The sequence below is a fragment of the Fusarium mangiferae genome, assembly GCF_900044065.1.
Source record: "Fusarium mangiferae strain MRC7560 genome assembly, contig: FMAN_scaffold001, whole genome shotgun sequence".
In the NCBI taxonomy this organism is placed as follows: Eukaryota; Fungi; Ascomycota; class Sordariomycetes; order Hypocreales; family Nectriaceae; genus Fusarium; species Fusarium mangiferae.
This window is the reverse complement of record NW_024573921.1, coordinates 4,423,580-4,444,540: the sequence shown is the minus strand read 5'-3', so window position 1 is coordinate 4,444,540 and position 20,961 is coordinate 4,423,580. Positions and strand designations below refer to the sequence as shown.

Here is a 20,961-nt window from a genome sequence, read left to right as displayed (position 1 = left end):
TGAATCATATTTCTGGCGTCGCTTAGGCACATAATGTATCATGCATCATCTCACAAATGCATCAAGTGACAGTAGGGTAAGCCAATTGTAAGCGTTAGGGAGAAACAAAGAGGCAACGGTACGGCAGTTTTCCAGCATGTTGCGATAAGTATGGCTCACCAATAGGTTGCAGGCCTCATTTTCTGAGCCATTTACAGCTTGTTCTGCTATCCTGTCCTAGCATGCATGAGTTGGCTGACTCACACCCACTGCAAAAGGTGCAGCACACCGCTATTTAGAAACATCATGTGCTTCCTTCAGTCTACTTCACTCCAGCAACGTATCAAGCCGAGAATATGAGGTCAATTCATGCAGTTACCACGCAGTAGTTACCCAGGAGAAAGTTGGCTTTCCCACCGGCCGTAAGCCAGACTATATGACGTATGCTTCGATTTGCGAACTGGCAGGTCTCTTGAAGCTCATGAACGGTTGTGATATGAAGAGTCGTTGAGGTGAGAAATACCATAGCAGCCTGAAAATGAAATCATTTGCAAGGATAGGTTGTTGAACAGAACACTGTCTTGTATCAAAGACAGATGTAGGGCACGGCTCGGCTTGGCAGTTGACTTGCTCCACTCCACCAATACACCACTGTATGTGGTAGACCAGTAGCCATGCTACACACGAAGGATGCTTTTACAATGAAATCTATCGTGACACACCTCTGGAGTGTTTTAGATAATCTTATTGATGCTCTATAGTGTTCTTCGATTTGCGATTAAGATCGCCAGCCCGGCAGATAATGAGTCACAGCGAACCTTGTACATGAGTCGAACTCTGGCCACCTAGCTGTCTCAGACGTGTTTGCCTCGCAATGAGTAAATCGCCGATAGGGTCAATGAAGCTTTGATGGATCAAGATCCTTCTGATTCAATCTGCTTGGTGGTCGGCTGCAGACTCGAGTGCTTCACCGACCTTCTTGTTGCTGAGAAGGGAATCATTCGGGCTCAATTCTTGGAATGGTTTCGTGTATAATGTAGTGTACGATAAGACTGGCAACGGGACAGTATGACGTAGCGTGTATACAAATACCATTCGTATCACCATGCTGTCGGTTCTGAAGCCTGGCACGGATTTCTCTCCAAGTACTCTTACCAGAAAAGGATTTTAAGATACGTTCCACTGTCCATCTTACTTTGTTAACTTGTAAGAACTTTCAAAAAAAATGTCTCTGCACCTTTCGAAGCAACAGAAGGTTTGGGCCACTATCGATGAGCTCGTCTCAGCCAAGAAAGAATTTGAGCTTGACGGGACGTCGCTCTCAATTGCTGCATTGGTCGCCATATCTAGGTAAATCTCAGCACATTTCCATCCATAATTAAATCGTATCTCTGATTGTGATAGATATGGGCTACCTTTCACGGTTTCTAAATCGCATGAGCTTGCGGGACGGATGAGCAAAAGCATCGATGTTCTTAACGAAAACCTCTACAAACACGATGTCGTTTATGGTTTGTATAAACGCATCCCCTTATCGAACGCAGTTAATGATTCAACCAACAGGTGTAAACACGGCTCCCGGAGGAAATGCAGACTCCCGAACAAGAACCAGCAGCAGACTTCAACATTCATTTTTCCAGCATCATCAAGCAGGTATTCTACCAGAGACAGTATCAGGTTCGGCAGGGCAAACTATCGATCCGCAAAGCCTTTCTGAAACTGTGGTACGAGCACTGACGGCTGTGCGATGCAACTCTCTTGTGAGAGGCCACTCTGCTATTAGGCAGGAAGTAGTAGAGTCACTGGCTATGATGACCTCTCAGGGCATCACGCCATTGATTCCAACCCGCGGGAGCATATCTGCCTCTGGAGATTTATCCCCTCTCTCATATCTTGGAGGGCTTCTGGAGGGGAGCGAAGGCATTTATGCCCGTGTGCCCGGTCCTCAGGGCCATTCGAACATAGTTCCCGCCTGTCAGGCACTAGAAACCCTGGCTCTACCGCCCGTGGCTCTGGAGCCGAAAGAAGGCCTTGCTATCATGAATGGCACAGCTGTCAGCACTGGATACGCCGCTCTAGTGATTAACGATTGCCATGACTTGGCCGTCATCTGCCAGCTGCTTACCTCTATGGCCGTCGAGGCTTTATCTGGCAAGCGGAGCAATTTCCATCAGTTTATTTCCGAAGTACGGCCCCATGCTGGTCAAAATGAGGTCGCAAGCAATATTAGAGATTTCTTGAGTGGATCAAAGCTTTGCAGTGCCGACGATATCGACTCTCAAGGTTTGGCGCAGGATCGCTATGCGCTTCGAACTGCACCCCAATGGATTGGTCCACAGCTGGAAGATTTATGCTCAGCTGAGGCCCAGATTTCGGTCGAACTAAATTCGACAACGGACAATCCACTCATTGACGTTTCGAACAACTGTGTTCATCATGGTGGCAATTTCCAGGCCGCTTCAATAACCTCTGCGATGGAAAAGTCACGCACTGCCATTACTATGCTTGGAAGAATCTTGTTCGGCCAGTCTGGAGAGCTCGTCAACCCAGACTTAAACAAGGGTTTGCCTCCAAACCTTTCCGCAGATGACCCTACAGTCTCCTTCACCTGCAAAGGTATCGAAATCAACATGACTGCATACTATTCAGAACTGTCCTTCCTGGCAAACTCCGTCGCAAGCCATGTTCAGACAGCAGACCGAAACAATCAGTCGGTCAACTCGCTTGCTCTGATCTCAACAAGAATGACCGAGAAAGCGACGGAGCTACTGGCTATGATGTCCGCCAGTCATCTATTCACACTATGTCAAGCCCTGGATTTGCGTGCGCGTGACGAAGACTTTCTCCAAGAAGCTCGCAAGTTGATGCGAAAGAATTTTACAGATCTCTTCACTGGGACTCTCAATAGTGACGAGATATCAACCGCTGTCCCCTCTCTGTGGACAACCTTCCGTTCATCATGGCAGAAGAACAATACACTCGAACCAAAGACAAGATGCCAGCAAGTCTCTTCCGATATTGTATCATATCTGATGGACAAGTTCGACTTCTCGACTGGAAAGCTTGCACACATTCTCCAACGGCTTCAGGGTTGGCAGAATGTTCTACGCAATGATCTAGTATCTGAATACACCTCAGTGCGAGATGCCTTCTTCATCAAGCAATCGACTCATTTGTATCTATCAAAGTCCACCGTCAGACTGTACAATTTTGTCAGAAACCAGTTACAGGTTCCTTTTCACAAGGGACTACCTGATCACCCTCCTCTGAAAGACCAGAGCGAACACAAGCAGGCTGCTGAAACGATTGGGACGTGTATTTCTCGGATCTTTGTAGCTATTCAGGACAAAACTATAATTCAGGCCATCAAAGAATAGCGAGCAAGGATGGATGGCTAGTATCTGGACTGTCTCTACTAGAGTTGAATGTATTTTCCTATCGTATTATCTCTGAATCTTGGCAGGACAGTCCTTTGCGTAACCCTTCTTGTTCAGGTGCAGATCAAAAGCCTCATGCGTATCACTCAATGCATACATGCAGAGAAACTATGAGTTCAATTGTCTTAAATCAACCAATCTATTTCTTGATTCTGGCAATTAATCTTTATATGCATGTATGTCCTTGACTTCAATCTTGCTCTTATCAATCTGATTAGACTTCTTAAAGGTATCATGACAAGATCAAAGGTTTTTACAGCGTTGCTAGCGTAGACTTCCCTGAAAGGGCTGTTGCTTTATTGATAGCAACTCCTGTGTTCAATTTGATCTTTAGGTATATCAGAATGTTCATTTAGACCTGAGTATCGATCACGATCTAAGTAGCGATCTCGATCTCAGTCTCGATCGCGATCTAAACATCGATCACGATCCAAGTATCGATCATGATCTTAGTACTGATCACAATTCAAATATTAATTAGGACAAAAATATTAGTCATCATGGCAATATTATAGAGATCATAACCTCTTCCATTTCAAAAGCACAATCTAGTTATACAATGAAGAGCTACAAACTCCCACTTACAAACCATCATTAGCACCCTCCGCATCGCGATGGCATCTCAATATGGCCCCTCACGACTGAACTTTAGATCAAGTCCAAACTTCATTAGAGGCTCTGTGGCAATAGGCCTCTTCACTGATCTCCTTCTTCACGGCATTATAGTGCCTGTACTTCCCTTCATCTTACATGATCGATTTCACCTTCCCAACTCCCACGCCCAATTATGGGCATCAAAACTATTAGCCATATATGCAGCATCTACCGTTGTATTCTCCATTCCGTCGGGATGGCTTGCCGATAGATGCAGTACTCGTCGACTCCCATACCTTATTGGCCTATTTCCATTGATTATAGGAACTGTTCTTTTCAGCCTTGGCCGATCTATGGCAGTTTTGATCCTCTCAGTACTACTTCAAGGTACATCAGCTGCAGTAGTACGTTCAGTTGGGTTCGCTATGGCTCAAGAAAGTATCCGAGGAGAAAATACGGGAAAGGTCCTTGGGACGGTGCGTATATTCCCATAATAGATGTCAGGCATATGGCTCACGAACCAGATCAATTCCTTCGGCATGATCGCACAGGTCATAGCTCCCATCGTCGGGGGCGCTTTATATAATGCCACCGGCATGCTTGGAGTCTTCATAGTCTCTATAGGGGCGTTAACAATCGACTTGGCCCTACGGCTGTTTGTCATGGAAACGAACAAGGATAAGAGCACCGAAACAAATGAAACTCCGCTAGACAACACCTCTAGAACATGCGAGCCAGAAAACTGGGACTATGTTACTGAAAACCGAGCTCTGCTTCCAAAGGCTAATGACACAGCGGGTGAACCTGATGGCGATATTGGACCTTTAGTGCAAGCCATACCTGTCCTATACTGTTGTCGTCACTCCAGGTTCTTGATAGCCATGGTGTCATCAGCTACCGCGGCAATGTTTATTGGCATGCTTCACGCCACCATTCCTACTGAGGCAAGCCGTTCCCTGCATTTCTCACCTCTTCAGACCGGGTTCCTATTTATGGCATTTGTCGCCCCTTGTTCGCTATGTGGTTGGTTTGTGGGATGGGCAGTTGATAAATATGGGACTAAGATAGTGGCGACTGTTGGTTTTACGTTTCTGGCATTTCCTCTTGCTGGCCTTGGTTTACCTTTTCACGAATTTGTGGCAGGGCATGCCAAGGCGGGACTGTTTAGCATCGTTTTATTACTGAACGGGGTCGGGCTATCAATAGTTCTCTTGCCTAGCTTCGTGGAGGCGAGCAGCGTCTTGCAGAGCTGTAAGAAGGCCAACTCTACCGTCTTTGGGGCTAATGGCTCCTATGCACAATTGTTTGGTTTTCACTCGGCTTTCTTCTTCCTTGGGCTTGCAGCTGGGCCAATACTCGGGGCTCCATTAACGAAGTACGCTGGATACACAGGCACAGGAATTGTCTTTGCATTTCTGTCGGGCGTTATGGCAGTATTGTCATTTCTGTTTATAGGTGTCAAGAAAGAAACAAGAGATGGGCGTATGTAATATCCAATATAGACGACTAAGCGATCAGTTCAGTACGATGGATATAAATATGTTTGCGATGATGTATGTTACTACGTGATGTCTAAGCTTAGCAGTGACGTTTTGCTCTGAATTAGTTTTTCTCTTCAACCCTGTCCCTAATTTGGGGACATTGAAATCATAAACGGCCCTGGTGTCGCATCGGAGGACCATTGATGGATGTTAATTATAAGAAAGGTCGTGATGTCTACTCTTTAAGTACAACTTTCACATTACTCCATCTTCACCGGTAATTTATTTGCTTCACGAATTAAGTTGTGTAACACATCGTCACTGGTTAACACGGTTTGAGCTGCCTCTTTCGCCTTTCCGTCTATCCACCCTTCATTTCTAACAGTCTCGCTCATAGATGAATGTAAATAAGTGATGCAAGGGATGGACTTTCTTGCCATTTCAATGGAAGTCATTGCCGTCTCCATGTTTTGAGCTAACATGAGGAGAAAAGTGATGCGGTCATGGCTATCTGTGTTTTCGGCTTGCAGCCATGTGTATCATCATCGGGTCTGCCGATGTCTTCCGAAACTGAGTAGCAAGTAGGGCAAAATACTGAGGCATGATACTCTTTACTACCAAACAAGTAACATCCATTCTTGGCTTCCGGTTGTCACAGGATCCTATTACCAAAAGCGAAGTCTGGACTGATGTACCCTTGATATCAACATCTGATTTCGCTTCATCTGTGTCACGGAGATTCCTTGAGTCTAACTTAGGCCACCCTAGTTTTGAGAGCTTGGTTGCAATTCCCGCGCTGCAGTAAACAAACGTCCGTCAAGTCTGATCTCAACCATTTTGATGATGATGACGCCTGCTATATCTCAGCTATTCGATTATCACCCTCTCAATAACTATTCTATGTAAATAAGCACGTGGTGCTCAGATTGGTGAAGGTGCCCGATTTCTTTGGAGCCTTTTGTTGCAATGAGACCCTGGCTGCACATCAAGCTTCAACGTCGCGGTTTCTGAGCAGAAAAGTACAATGCCAACTTTCTCTAGCTCCCCTAATGGAGTAGAACTATCAGTTCATGGAAGAATCAGTTTTATTAATATTATGTTACATGCATCGGGGGGTCGCAGCCCTCATGCCTCTTGCGTCTTGAGACGCCTCCTGCCGCGTCTCACTGCCGTACTCTACAACTTTCCGATTATCAGATAATATCCTAATGGCGACGGAAAAGCCATTCGCTAGTGATGTATCGATCATCAATAATGTGGCGTTGCCAGGGACTAGACTGGAAACACAACAGCTGCGGAATTTAGTAGGAATTTAGAGAGGAAACACTCATGTTGAAGGGATGCCAAGCTTCAAAACCAATCACTATGAATCGTCGGTACCATTCGATGATTCCGTATCCCCCCTCCTCAGCTCCTATGCAAGTCTAGTTACAAAGCCAGAATTTTGCCAGAAAGTGGTCCATCTCTGAGACACTTTCCAGCCCACCACGAAAGGCAACGTGCTGATCCGGTCGGATCAACATGATGCAGCCCGTTTTAGGGATGGCCAAGTCCCGATACACCATACCACCAAGTCCAGTGTGAGATGCCGTGTCCACAAATATCTTCGTATAGTCGATTCCCATTGGACCCTGACTCGGCGTGAAGATCCTCGGAAGATCATCCAACTCAACAATGTCACGCGATGCGCAGTGGATGAGAGTGAGCTCGATGCTGGAGAAACCGCAGCCTCTCGATGCTCGATTGATCTTCCCCACAAGAGAGCTAGATCGAGATAGGCTCTCCGCAATCTTGTGGACACGGCCCATCTGACTCTTTTTGGACACATTTCCGCCAAGAATGAGTAAATTCCATCGACCAGCTTTGTTTAGGACCTCGTGCATGCGCCATGGGCGGCCATCACTGTGATTCACGACCATCATGTCTGGGAACCTGGAACCTGCTCTTAGAGCCCGATCGGAATCTAGATCATTAATCTGAGTCTCATGCACGAGAAGATTTGGTCGATAGATGACCCCCAGGCCCGAAGCAGACGAGTTTTCTTCTTGGATTGTTTGCTTCATGGCTTCGCAATCTTGATCATCTGGCTTGAGGGACACCATTCTGTAAATCCTTTTGTCGAAATCAAGAAGTGCTTGTCCCACAGGTAGCCTTTCTTGCTGATATGTCTCAAGAATAGCAGGCGTTGCAGACCCGAGCACTACAGAAGAGATCTTCCATCCGATATTGAAAGCATCCTGCATACTTGTGTTCATACCTTTTCCGGCTTTTGGTGTGTGCGTATGAACTGCATCGCCAGCAAGAAATACGCGATCGCGGAAAGAGTATTGCCGACAAAGCCGTTGCCCGACATGCTTTATATCAGCTTTGAAGAACACAACAAGGAAAATAAGACAAACTTACTGAATAGACACTGGCCCAATCGATTATTGAGCAAGAGAAATAGTACGGTTTGAGAATTTGAGTAACTTTGTCTATGATAATGCTGGTCTGTTTCTTCTGGTCTAGTTCTCGGGAAGATGACGATAATTGAACATAAAACCTGACCATACGGCGCTCTCGAGGTATCAGCATGGCACTTCCCGAGGTAGAGTGTATAACGCATCGCTTTCTGACGTCAGCTGTTCTTGTGTTAGCCTTATGGGCCTGGCTTGCGGTTTGATGATGCCCTACGAAAATTGGTAATAGGGATGCAGTCAATCACCCCCCAATGCTCGTTCGCACTTTCGCCTTCGAGCTTCAAATCGCATTGTTTGCGGACCCAGCTATGGGACCCATCGCAACCAAGCAAGTAGCGAGCTTGGATAATGCTCAATGGTCCTTGCATCGGCTCATGTCCCTCGTCCTTGTTGGAGTATTTACCGCCGCAGCGAGCTATCTCCAGTTGAATCGGATAGTCATCCACTGAACTACCTCCCCTGGTGATAAATCTCAAGCTATGTGGCTCGTAAGGTCTCAGGACGGTGACATTTTTGTGAGATTCGATAAAGTCCAGAAACAGTTGTTGAACACGACCCTGGGCTAACGTTGACTCAGCATACGATGAATGGTATTCACCCCCATTGATCATATTCGGCCGTGTAAATACTCGACAAATTGAACCACCCTGGTCGTTCTAGGCCTTCCGTTAGCAGACGTTTTGGCTTGTAACGATGGATCCACGGGGAAATAGCCATACTGTCTGGCCTAGATTTCATTGCATATTTTGCATCTTACGTGAGAACGTACCCAGTATGCTATCTCAACAGTCTTGTTTGACTCTTTCCACGCAGCATCCACAAGACCAAACGTTTCAAGCACTTCAAAAGTTCGACATTCGATGCCATCTGCGTGCCCCGACTTTGGAGGTGAAGAATTTTTGTCGACGAGGAGGGTCTTGATCCCAGAAACGGACATCCAAGCTGCTGCGGTGAGACTATTAGCACACGTGTGATTAGCTTTCCTTATATTAATTTTTCCTTGGGTAGGATTTCTCTTACCCAGCGGGACCAGCCCCGATGATAACCACGTCGTACTTATCGTGCATGTTTCTTCAGGCGAAGCAGAGATCAGCAGGTGTCATAGGCAAGGATAGTATGTTGACAGTACTGCTGACTTGGTCGGTAGATAGGAGTTCTGAGCCAAATGATCAATCAGTATGCGTACATCGTGGGATCTTTATATGAAAAGAGAATAGTCGTGCTTGGGGCAATCAGTCTGTCCGACACTCGAGAATACGCGAGTTGACTGCAAGATGAGTATTGCGCACGTCCCTTGTGAGACATGCTTGCATCACGCCTCAAGTTCTTCCGGTGAGACGCATCGACCGCTAGTCTCGCAGTCGTATTAGATTATGAGGGGTGCTGTGATGACAAGATATATTCCCGGGGCTGATCGTGCTGTGTGGGTGCAGTATCCATTTTGAGCCAGCATTATCTTCACAATGAATATAATCCCTCTTTTAAAAAGACTTTATTGAGGGTCTTGGAATGGCAGGTGCCAATATAGTATGAGTTTGAGCTACACTTTAGGTTTGATCAGATTATGGCTAATGGATGACTGTCGCTGCAGCTGGCTTTTTGCAAGGGTAAGGGCCGGATAATTAATGTTGCATTTGTTCTATTGATGTTGTCTTCAATTTGCCAAAAAGAACAAGGATCATATGGTAAAAATCTTGGTCTTCCTAATGACAATTGCGTGTGTAGGTAGTAACTAGTTTAGAACCATACGAGCATTTCATAAAGGGATGTTCATGTAACAAGGGATGATGGGAATTAGGATCTTCCATACACGAATACGGCTAAATCTGACTTTGCTAGAAAATATGTCTCAATACCACGCTTTGACGATAAGAGCCGAAAGTTCTCAGACATTTAATATCTCCCGCGCGGGCGACATGTATGGACTTACTGCTATGCATCAAAGCGGCGTGGCCAATGGCATGCTTGCGCGGCAGTACACATCCAGGATCGGCGAGACAACGCGGCAGAGATGCATAGTAGCTTATCTGTAGACAGCTTTCCCTTAACAGTTCATAGAGAACATCTCTTTTCTACCTTTATAAGAAGAGGCCAATTTAAGAGATCTAAGAGTTATTATAGTTTTAGAGTTTAATATAAGTTAGCTTAATTATATTTAATACACTTTAATATTAATTAATTAAAAAGATATTATTACTTTAACTCTAAAAGTGTTAATAATAAAATAGAAAATAAAGGTTTTTATTAAATTATATATTATTTATAAAATTAAAATATAATTAAATTAAAATACTTCTAACTTTAACTTATATTTAATAATAGTACAAAACTGTTAAAATTACAAACTTTTCTACTTTTACAAAATTATTCTCTTTAGGCCCTCATAGTGACATTCCACAAACTACAGGAGACATGGCCCTGTTGGACAGCGACTTATACAGCTGGAATCACTTGCTGTGAACTCGACGTAGCATAAACTCAGCTCTGCCAGAATTTTCACACTGCTCTTTGAGACTTCACGATGCGTCGTGGCAGCGCTGCCTCAGACGCGTGATTTGCCATCTCGTGCGGCTGAATGCTGAAAATCGCCTGTCTCAGCCATCTCTCCAACCCCCGTTGCGATTTCAAGCCACAGCATACCCTATACTCCCTACGTCTCGTTGTTCGCTTGAAAACCCTTATTTGTTTTGGTAGGATCAAATGCCCAAACAAATCCAGTAAAGACCTTCCCAGGCTAGTACACCTAAACCCATTGTGGTGCGCAAAATCAGGGTCTCATTTTCTTATCTTTCCTACAGTCTAGATCCTCGTCAATGCTTGTGGCAATAATTCCTCACCGCTCGGAAAGCAATATTGCGCATCAGTCGTGTGAGGGGGTGCCTTGTGTCGACGTTCAATTGGCCAATGCTGCAGGTGATACTGTGATGAGCATTTCTGTCTTGCATCGACACCCATATGTCACCAACACCAAAAACGCCCAGTTTTCAATGTCACCCTCAGCTTTCCAATTGAGGCTCTGCCCCCCGCATTGCCCTGTGTTTTCTCTCCAAGCCTCCGCCGCGGTGATTTAAAGCGAGTCATGGGGTGAAAATCGCTCATTCTGCCTCGCCAATTACCAAAGCTCAGTCTGCCTCACGCGCAAAGTCGCCGGATCAGATATGCCCGAGACCAGCTATCCTGATTACGACCTCCTACCAGCCGTTTTTGAGGCTTGGCTGCAAGACAGATTTAACGACAAGACAATTACTGTCCAAGTAAGTTAGCGTATTTGTTCATCGATTTACGAAATGGGTATCGGCTGAAACATGGCAGTGTAAGAATGGCAGGCTTGTGTTCAATTTGCCCGATGGTCAGAATTTGACCGTTGTGAGTTCCACAGGGACTAAATACGGGGCTATGAGCTGACTGTCACCCAACAGGAAGACGACATAGCGATCAATAAACTGCAGGGGAAAGACACCTACCCGTAGCGCAATCGCTCGTATGCGTGTAAACTCAGTCGCCTGCGACGCGAAGGCCGTACAGTTTGAGATTGTGTATGTGGCTGGCACAACCAACGCGATGAACAACGCGATGAGCCTGACCCGGAAAAATATATAGCAATTGAGTTCCATGAAGATTTATGTGTTGATTCAATCCAAGATATATTCTTTGTTCTAATATTTGCTCTCAACATCACCATATCAATCATGAATACCTCCGACACGTTGATCGACTGCTGTAAAAATTGGCCCAAGTATCCCCGCCACTTACTACAACCGTGCCACAGACGGAGTGTACTTGATGATTACCGCGTGCGCCTTGATAAACCAAAAAGGCCGCTCTTTGATGCCAGCCAGGAAAAGATCCATTTCCTCGAGCCTCAGGGTTCTGTATACGGTCGGTTATGATTCAGAACGTCTTTTGATAGCATTATCTCATAATTCACTTTAGGTTGCAAGGAAACGACAATTGCTAGCCCAGCTGATCTCGAGAAGCATCTCGGACAGAACAGTGAAGATCCTCATTACTGTATGATGTAAGTCGATTGACGCGCACAAAGTCGCAATTATTTGATGTTGATTCATGATAGTTTCATTCAGTCAAAGAATTCGCGATCTCCATTGAATTGTTCACATCATAGCTTCTGCTATTTATCGACCTTCTACCAAATTCCAGCCAGCTTCCTAGATCATCTGTTTTCTTTCGGCCAGAACCCGGAACCTTTGGACTACCATATGACAGGCTTCAATGGCTCCGACACCCTAGATTCTCCCCAAAGCGACATCGTCGAAATTCCCAAGCTGGGGCGCTCTGGTCTGGAACACGTTATGCAATACCTCCTGCGCTCTGTTGAGTGGGATGTAAAGCATAGTGCCTGGAAGATTCGCCAAATGGCTGTGCACCACAAGTATGACCTAATTACTGGGAAAGCATTTTGGCTCAACATTAAAGCCAATTCTATTATGCAAGATAGGCTCAAGGAATCGATCGCTCATGACCTAAAGTTCAACCCGACATTAGCAAAAGGCTTGGCATCGTCTTTCGCTGCCACTTTGATGACACATCTCGTGCATATCGAGTGGTGTGATGAGTCCTGGCGACAGTGCATCAATGACCTGGAGGAAAAGATACGCGCTGTTCTGCAAAAAGCAAAAACAGCGTCCGTCGGTCAGCAGCCTGATTTACCTGCCGCTGTGAAAGCCTTGACCAGCAGAAATGATACTACAGCATTTGGCGCACCGGAAAAGCCTACTTCGCCGAGCCCTGCATGTTTCAATCCTTACGAAGCTATTGGAAAGCCACTCACATCGTATCTGCAGTCAGCCCTTGGCAAACCGTCGCCAAAAGCGCATGCGACCCCCTTGCTCCCTCTGGCCCACAAGACCGCTGCGGCCCCAGTGTCCGAGACCGACGATAATCTGGCCAAGCGTCTCAAGAGCCTCAAAGCACTCGAGGCATTCTCTGTGGAGGATCTGCAGCTTCTGCATTATCTCGGTGAACAGCTGGAGAACTTTCGCTTAGTGATGCTGTTGAACCGCCAGACATTGCGAGACATCTCTGAGCACTACCAAGACCTGACAGCCCGAGACAACTTCCCCCCAGCGCAGAAAGCAGAGTGCGTGCGGAGCGTGGCTTCATTGGTGCGGCGAGTGGAGCGCGTGAGGAAAAACCTGGAAATTCGGGTTACACAGATTGAATCACTGCGGGCTTGGCTGCAGGAGGGAAAGACACTGGTAAATCCAATTGGACGTCGTATGATATGACTTGCTTACCAACATCTCTTAGCTTGAGGGAATACTGCAGTATCGCAGCGTTCAGGTTAGCCACATTTTCACCGAAAGCTCTCACAGCCAGTCGGCCAAGATGGAGCGCATTGCATACAAGACAGAACAAGAAACGATCTCGATGCACGTTATAACGTGTGTCACACTTGCTTTTCTGCCTGGCACATTTGTGGCTGTAAGCTCGTCTCCAATCTCTCAATCGGGGAATGCTAACAGAGATCCCCCCTCTTCTCAGGCCTTTTTCCAAAGTGGACTGATTGATGTGAATCAGGCTGCGAGCGATGTCCAAGGCGCTGTCAGCTTCCATCCGGGAGCCTTCAAGCTTTTCGCTGCAATATGTTTTCCTTTAATGTTCCTCACATTTGTCCTCTGGGTGGTTTTGTTTAAATTCCTGGCAAGTCGAGCGAGGAAAGGAGTGATGGAGGATAATGTTCAAATTGTTTGAGCTTTTTGCGATCAAGAACAGGTGATAGATTATACACGCCTCAGGGCTCATAAATACCGTAATTGACGTAATTTTAGACTGGAGAAATTATAGGTTCAGAAAGACTGAACCTCTGATACATCTGACATCGAGAATCGAGCTTGGTGACATGAAGCCAGCGTCCTGGAGAGGAGGATGCCCAGTCTGGGACAAGGCTCTGGCATCACCAAATTGCGTGCGCGGCTTAGACGCTTTACAAATCGATAGGCTTTCCCGGCACCGCCACTCGAGATTTACTGTAGAGAAACACTGTGCAGGCAACCAGGCACCCAGGTCCGTGTGTAAGGCGTGGTAGAGCTCTGACAACTGGCAGATGTGGACCTTTCTGCCTTATCCGACCGTTGTTACAACCCTGCCATCGACAGTCTGGCCCTTGAGGGCCTTCCCCAATCGATTAGTGCCCCGTAAGCTATTATATATACTCTCAGCACCACGACCGATAATCCCCGCCTTCGCAGCGTCTCGCATTGACATCTCCGTGAACCGGCCACTCAAATCCCAGCAGTACCCAAAGCCCCCATTTCAGCATGGATTCGGGGCCTCAGAAGAAGTTCTGCACTTACGTGGAGTCGAAGCTAGTCAACGGTGTGAATGGGCACGGTGAAACGGTCGCCTACGTTCCCGGTTCAGATTTGGAGGATTACTGGTCGCAGGCGAATGTTGATGACATTCTGGACTCGCACGACCGGCCTATTCAAGAAAACTCCACTTACATTACGAAGAACCTCCGCCACATCTTCTCTAATCTGGTGTATACTGGTCACACGCCACAGATTTCTTGGTTCTGCCAACATGTCAGGAACTTGAGCGACCATCACCTCCCATTTAGCGCACAGGAGCTTCCCCCAAACTGCACTTGGTCCAAGGACTTTCTTGAGCACCAATGGAAGTTTTGCCCACTCTCATTCACGCATGAAACCATCTACAAGCGTACCCTGCACTCCAAACACATTCTACCTGTAGCATATGAGGATTGTCTCACAGACTCTGCTCGTCCTTCTGGCGCTGCCACTCTGTGGCGAGTACACATGCAGTCTGAATGCACACTGCCTTTGTCAAAGGTCAGGGTCCACGCCTGCAGCACCATCAATCTACACCCTTGTACTAACTATGTACTTAGGCTGGTACAGTCGTCTTCAAGATATACGAGGGTGCAAGCGCACAACGCCTCTACAAAGCTGAGGCAGAAGCATACAATCAGCTTCTCCGCTCCCGTAATGAGGGGTATATCACAAAACACTTCGCATCGTTTTCATTCGATGACATTGAGAAGTCAATCATTGTTCTTGAGTATGCCGAGGGAGGATCTTTACTCAACTTCCTAGAAAGCACGAATATTCCTTTCACCCTAGACGAGTATTGTTTACTTTGGTCCTGTCTTCTGAACTTGTTCGATGCGCTCCATGCGCTTCATGACATATGTAGGCCGACGTCCCATTGGTCTCTGTTGGGGTAAGCTTACTCGCACACGCAAAGCTTGGGATTTTTATAATTAATATGCACGGTCCAGGGTCCATCAAGATATTCAACTCAGCAACATCCTGGTGTTCCCTAAGGAAAACAAAAGCTCACAATTCGATGTCGTTTTCAAGCTAGCTGACTTCGGTTTGGCCAAGATCGGGAGGACGTTTTCCTCAGGAGAGAGCCTGATCACCAGTAAAAAGGGCAACAGAATGTATAGTAAGAAGACCTCCGAGGACATTATCTTGGTAACAGACTAATGGTGACAAAGCATCCCCCGAGACTTATGCAAACTATCGTGTGCAAGACCGGGCCAGGATAGAGATATCGCCTGCCTGCGACATCTGGTCGCTGGGTGCCGTTTTCAGTGATGTTCTCATTTGGTCCATCATGGGTGAAAGCGGTCGGGAAGACTATCGCCTCAAAAGACAAGAAGAGATCTCAAACGAGCCACATCTCAGAGCGTCAAAACACGACGCTTGTTTCCATAATGGAACCTCAAGGCTAACTGCCGTTGATAAATTTCACGACTACGTTCTTCAAGGTAAAAGAGGAACTGACCACATATCACCTCATATAAGCCAGCTTATCATCGAGTACATGCTCACAGATCCCCTTCAACGACTTAACCCCATGCAGGTGAAGCTAAGAGCTGATAAGAAGATTAAAATGGTCCTGAATGGTCCGGGAGACGCAACACCTGTTTCTCCTGGTTCGTTTACCAATGGATGGCATTCACCGTCCATCCTCACATCTATATCAACCCCGACGCCACCCCCTCAGAAACGTGCAACATTACCTTTCACAACAGAACCAAGGCCGAGTCATGCGCCAGACAGATCAGTGCGTCAGTCGTATCCAATGGAAACACGGAACCCCATTTCAGAAACGAGCGTTGCGCCAAAGCCCCTAACTCAGCATGAACCTCCTACCGAATCCCCGGCCCCAGAACCATTATCAACACTGATGAACCATAATGTACCGATGAATGAAACCGCTAATACAAGCACCTCGGTGACTGTGGACCAGGTTTATCAATTACTGGAGCAGAAAGACCGGCTTTTGCATTTTCCTGGTCCACTAGGTGCGAAAGCAGACAAGGGGGCTGAAATCATGGATCTTCCTGGAATGCAAGAAGCGCGCAGCAAAATTTCAGAAACCAAAGGGCGAGATCAGGTAAGTGGCTATCTGGGAGTATTATATATTTTCCTCTGCTGATCTTTGGCATTCAGATAATGCTCGTGGACAACTTTGGTTCTATGGAAGAACATAAACCCAAGGCTATGAGGACAGCCAGGGTCATCAGCTACGTGGCGAAGATTGCTGATGATAACGGTATGGAAGTGTTCGCTGCATCGGAAACTACTAAAAGGCCTGCAATTTGCACCAGCTCCGGCAAGGTCGAGAAGACCATCAAGAAGATGAAGACTGTAAAGGGGAAATGCAACATGTATAAATGCCTGGACGACATTCTCAACCGAGTCTTGGTATCTGGACGCTTCAGACCGACAAGTATTTACATTTACACTGATGGAATCTGGGAGCCAGGTGATGACAATGTCAAGCTTTTGATCAGTCGGGCTATCGACTTCCTTGATCGTCATGGGTACAAGTTTTCGGCACTGATGTTCCAGTTCATCAGATTTGGCAATGATCCTACAGGGACGGAGAGGCTGGATTATCTCGACAACCAGTGCAAGCGACAGACTAAAACGGATCATTAGTAAGTAGACTTTCGTTTTTGAACACCATGATCAGTCCCACTGACTACCTCTGAAGTGACATCGTTGACGCCAAGCACTGCGACGAGCATGTTCCGGACATTGTTATTGGAAGCATTTCGAGGTGGCATGACGAGAAGGCATAGATAGACTTCCTCATGGTGACGTTCTGCTTGGTTCATTGGATGTCGATGTTAACTACTGTGATTTAAAGGCGTTTTATGATACCCGGGGATAGGTCTTAATATTGGGATCGGGGTTTCGCGGTATGTGCTTATAGACTAGATATTCTATTAGAGTTTTTTTCTTTCCTTTCCTTTTTTCACTTTTCTCAAATGGCTCTAAATGCTATGGTGACTTTGTGAAGAAAATTCTGTAATTATCTATCTTTGACATAATATGTTCCGTTTGTGTATGCCTGTTGATATGCCCACGCATGTCTTTGGAGAAAAGTGTACCGTTCAAAGGAGTTATTGGTCAAGTCCCGATACTGGTACACGATTCTTTTAATTATTCAACACACATGCCCTCACTGGAAGATACTAGCTCCTACGTTCTTGCGCTCTTGACAGAATCGGTACTGGCGGGGTTAATTCTGCCCGACGGCTCATCAATTGTCCCAAGCATTAGCGCCACAAATCGAGATTTCCTCCACCGGAGTTGGAGCATGCTGTCAATTCCGGCCCGGAAATTAGGCTAGTGGATTCAGCCGAGGCCTGAGGCCTAGCCTGTAAACGAAAACAGTTAGCTTTCCTTACCAATCATCAGTGGCGATAGCTGACCTACATAACAATGGAATTTTCGGATCGCGTATCTGTGAAATGTCTCCGAGCTGTACTAACTTAAAGTATATCTTTGTTGCATAACTACGCACGCCTTCCAAAGCAAATATCAATCACCACGGACACAGAAATGCTCTCAGTTACAGCGCCGGCTTATACCAGCCCCAGTGGCTATGAACTTTCAACAGTACCGAAGCCAACGATCACTAGGGGCAATGATGTCCTCATCAAAGTCCATGCAGCAAGTATCAATCCGGTCGATGTGAAGAAGGCCGCTGGTGTTTTCAAGATGGCCATAAAGGAAGAGTAAGTTGCTTCAATTGGGGGTGAAAAGACACAGGCTGATAACACTGGTGTTAAGGTTCCCCTATAAGATTGGATATGACGCGGCCGGCGTCGTTGTGGAAGTTGGAAACGGTGTGACTAGACTGAAAGTTGGCGATGAAGTCTACACAAGATTACCAGAAGTCGGGAGAGGTGTGATAACATGGCTCGTGAGAGCGAGAACCGACTACTGACATTATGTAACAGGTGCTTGGAGCGAGTATGTCAAGTGTGCAGACGAATATGTCTCTTTGAAACCTAAGAGTCTCTCATTTGCCGATGCTACATCATTGCCACTGGCTGGAGTCACGGCATTACAGGTTCTCGGGCAATACAAGGGCTCATTAGGGGGCAAGACGGTATTTATTCCTGCGGGCTGTAAGTTACATACCATAAGTCTTTTCGAGCGAGATACTAATTTTGCTTGCAGTGAGCGGGACGGGAGCCATCGCGTGCCAGTTGGCCAAGAATGTCTTCCGCGCCGGCAAAGTCATCACCACAGTCTCGACCTCCAAAATCCCTCAAGTTCCAGAGCTTCTTGGTGAAGGCACGGTGGATCAGGGTGAGTCATGACCTCAGCCACCGACACTTAGCTGACCGGTATCACAGTCATCGACTACACCAAACAGAAAGTCTCCGAAGCCATTCCTCCCAAGTCTGTTGACTTTTGTTTCGACACAACGGGTCAATCCATGGAGTTCCTCTCACTCATGGTTCCCTCAACCGGCATGATCGTCTCAATCTCAACAACTCCATCTGCCTCGACCCTCCAAGCTTCTAGTGTGATGCGACGACCGTATAACCCTCGAATCCCATTCGCTGGGCGACTGTTTCTGGATGCAGCTGATGCGATACGTAGACTGCGGGCTTGGCGCTGGGGAGTGACCTATATGTATCACTTCTTGGATCCGAATCGAGAGGACTTGGATACGCTTACGGGTTATGTGGATAGTGGAATGGTCAAGCCCGTTGTCGGGGCGAAGGTCGATATGAGAGATATCAAGGCCGTTCGCGAGGCTTGCGATCAAACCTATAAAGGAAAAGGCGGATTGGGAAAGACTGTTTTCGAAGTCATCAAGGATTGATATTAACCGAACGAGTAACATTACAGTTATAGTTTTGACTTCAAGAACGACAAGTCTCGTGGACTAACCACGTCAGCCTTGATCTCCTCCCTGGACCTCTCCACGTCTTTCCGTACAAGCTCCGAGTACAAGTGCTGTATCCTCTCTGTAACCACTCCTCTCTTTCCATCACCAATTACTCGCCCATCGATCTCGGTAACATGGATTTGTGAGGGGAAAGTCCCCGTACAGAAAGCCTCATCGGCGCCGTACGTCTCCGTGAGAGTAAAGTCCAGTTCTCTGACAGTAATGCCGTTGGCTCGACAAACATCAATGGTCTTTTGGCGGGTAATTCCTTGCATCTGATTATCCTTCGTAGGAGCCCAGACTTCATCACCCCGTACAATAAAGAAGTTGACGGAGTTGCATGTCTTGACGAAGCCTCGTAGGTCCAGCATAAGAGCCTCGTCGACGTTCATCACGTTAGCGTGGATACAAGCTTGAACATCCGTGGCTTTTGAGATGTGATTCCACTGCTCATCCTTGACATCAGGCGGGCCGCGACGCACCCATGTTGTCGCGAGCCTCAATCCTCTTGACTTGGAGTTGGGATCAACGGCCTTGGACTCGGGGATGATGACGATGAGAGGAAGGCCGATGTTGACCTTGGGGTTTTGGTAGGGAGTAGCTTTCAGGCCGCGACTGACAACGAGTCTGATGTGAACGTGCTCGTCATCTCCCATGTCATTCGCATCAAGGGTCTTGTGAATGAGGTCAAGAAGATCTCCTTTGGATAGACCAAGGTCCATGTACATGGCTTTCGCTGACTGGAAAAGGCGGTTGATGTGTTCTTTGGCGAATTGAACTCGGCCTTTGTTTGCACGGATACCTTCCTTGACTAGTGTTGGTCATTATTTTGTAGCTTGTTGGAGACCAGAACTTACCCAGATGCCATCGCCAATCAGAAAATTTGAGTCAAATACTGAGACTACAGCTTCTGCTCGAGGTACCAAACTGAAGTCGCCAGTGACACCATCACGAATTCCAACCTTGACCTCCGTCAGTACCTATCATGCACATACTCAATGAAGCAACTTACTCTGATAGAAGCATTCTTCGCATTCGGCACAGAGCTATGCGTTGAGCCTCCATGGCTTCCCTGATTGGTGTTTGTCATATTTGCTGTCGATTGAATCCTGTATATGGGGCTTCGATTTCGTGATATTGAGATGGAATTGTTCAATTCAGTCAAATATTATATTTCCGAGAATTTTAATAAGGCTCATGTTGGAGCTTCGGACCCTGGAGGTGAGCTCGGTGTCCACCGGACGGCAAATTCGGTCGTGACCGAGATGACTCGCGCAAGCGTGATAAGCCGATAAGGCTTGGATCATCTGCCACTGAGCTCGAGCCTACGCAAAGCCTTGAAGTTATATAGAGTGATAAGATTCTGAGTCCAACTTGAGATAATTTAGAATTATTCGACATTAACTCGGAATAAACTTAGTAGAGTCGCCTGATCCAAAGTCTTTCGTCCTCTGACACTCAATCTCACGACGATTTCGCGGTTCCGTTATCAAAATCGGCCAACTACCCACTGTAACTTGACGTGATCGCAAGGCTCCCCAATCGTCATCGGCATTCAATCTGGTTCGCTCGTTATCATCCCCAACCCCAGATAACAAGGCGGGGTGATAGGCTAGAACTCCTCAAAGCAGTAAAGTCCCCTCGGTAGCGTCCGAGTAGTGAGCTCGGTGGTGACCGAGCGTCTCGTTGTACACCGAAGCCTAACAACTACAGCGATAAACTCCCCGTTGCAGCGAAATTGGCCCCCGCTGAACCCGGGGAAGTGGTAGACTAACTTTGTAGCAGATTTGACTTGAGAAATTCATAAAGACGACCATGCGA

The 20,961-nt window shown here is 46.7% G+C and overlaps 6 protein-coding genes across 6 annotated transcripts; 4 read left to right on the top strand and 2 right to left on the bottom strand.

Moving 5' to 3' along the window:
• Positions 1-1,204: 1,204 nt before the first annotated feature.
• Positions 1,205-3,356, top strand: FMAN_01964 (putative Phenylalanine ammonia-lyase; the record flags this gene model as incomplete). The annotated part of the gene is made up of 3 exons (XM_041824911.1): positions 1,205-1,329; positions 1,384-1,490; positions 1,543-3,356. 3 exons carry the CDS (start codon positions 1,205-1,207, stop codon positions 3,354-3,356), a joined length of 2,046 nt encoding a protein of 681 aa, XP_041677313.1.
• Positions 3,357-4,030: 674 nt separating this feature from the next.
• Positions 4,031-5,500, top strand: FMAN_01963 (uncharacterized protein; the record flags this gene model as incomplete). Its single annotated transcript, XM_041824900.1, has 2 exons — positions 4,031-4,486; positions 4,535-5,500. 2 exons carry the CDS (start codon positions 4,031-4,033, stop codon positions 5,498-5,500), a joined length of 1,422 nt encoding a protein of 473 aa, XP_041677312.1.
• A 1,415-nt stretch (positions 5,501-6,915) lies between these two features.
• On the bottom strand, positions 6,916-9,017 carry FMAN_01962 (putative phenol 2-monooxygenase; the record flags this gene model as incomplete). The annotated part of the gene is made up of 5 exons (XM_041824889.1): positions 6,916-7,845; positions 7,895-8,112; positions 8,165-8,606; positions 8,720-8,906; positions 8,971-9,017. The coding sequence occupies 5 exons, from the start codon at positions 9,015-9,017 to the stop codon at positions 6,916-6,918; spliced, it is 1,824 nt and encodes a 607-aa protein (XP_041677311.1).
• Positions 9,018-11,639: 2,622 nt separating this feature from the next.
• Positions 11,640-13,662, top strand: FMAN_01961 (uncharacterized protein; the record flags this gene model as incomplete). The annotated part of the gene is made up of 5 exons (XM_041824878.1): positions 11,640-11,829; positions 11,884-11,968; positions 12,023-13,166; positions 13,219-13,392; positions 13,489-13,662. The coding sequence occupies 5 exons, from the start codon at positions 11,640-11,642 to the stop codon at positions 13,660-13,662; spliced, it is 1,767 nt and encodes a 588-aa protein (XP_041677310.1).
• A 566-nt stretch (positions 13,663-14,228) lies between these two features.
• Positions 14,229-17,029, top strand: FMAN_01960 (uncharacterized protein; the record flags this gene model as incomplete). The annotated part of the gene is made up of 6 exons (XM_041824867.1): positions 14,229-14,762; positions 14,822-15,153; positions 15,212-15,381; positions 15,434-16,338; positions 16,395-16,885; positions 16,942-17,029. The coding sequence occupies 6 exons, from the start codon at positions 14,229-14,231 to the stop codon at positions 17,027-17,029; spliced, it is 2,520 nt and encodes an 839-aa protein (XP_041677309.1).
• A 2,071-nt stretch (positions 17,030-19,100) lies between these two features.
• FMAN_01959 (uncharacterized protein) lies at positions 19,101-20,230 on the bottom strand (the record flags this gene model as incomplete). The annotated part of the gene is made up of 3 exons (XM_041824856.1): positions 19,101-19,946; positions 19,998-20,102; positions 20,153-20,230. The coding sequence occupies 3 exons, from the start codon at positions 20,228-20,230 to the stop codon at positions 19,101-19,103; spliced, it is 1,029 nt and encodes a 342-aa protein (XP_041677308.1).
• Positions 20,231-20,961: the final 731 nt, after the last annotated feature.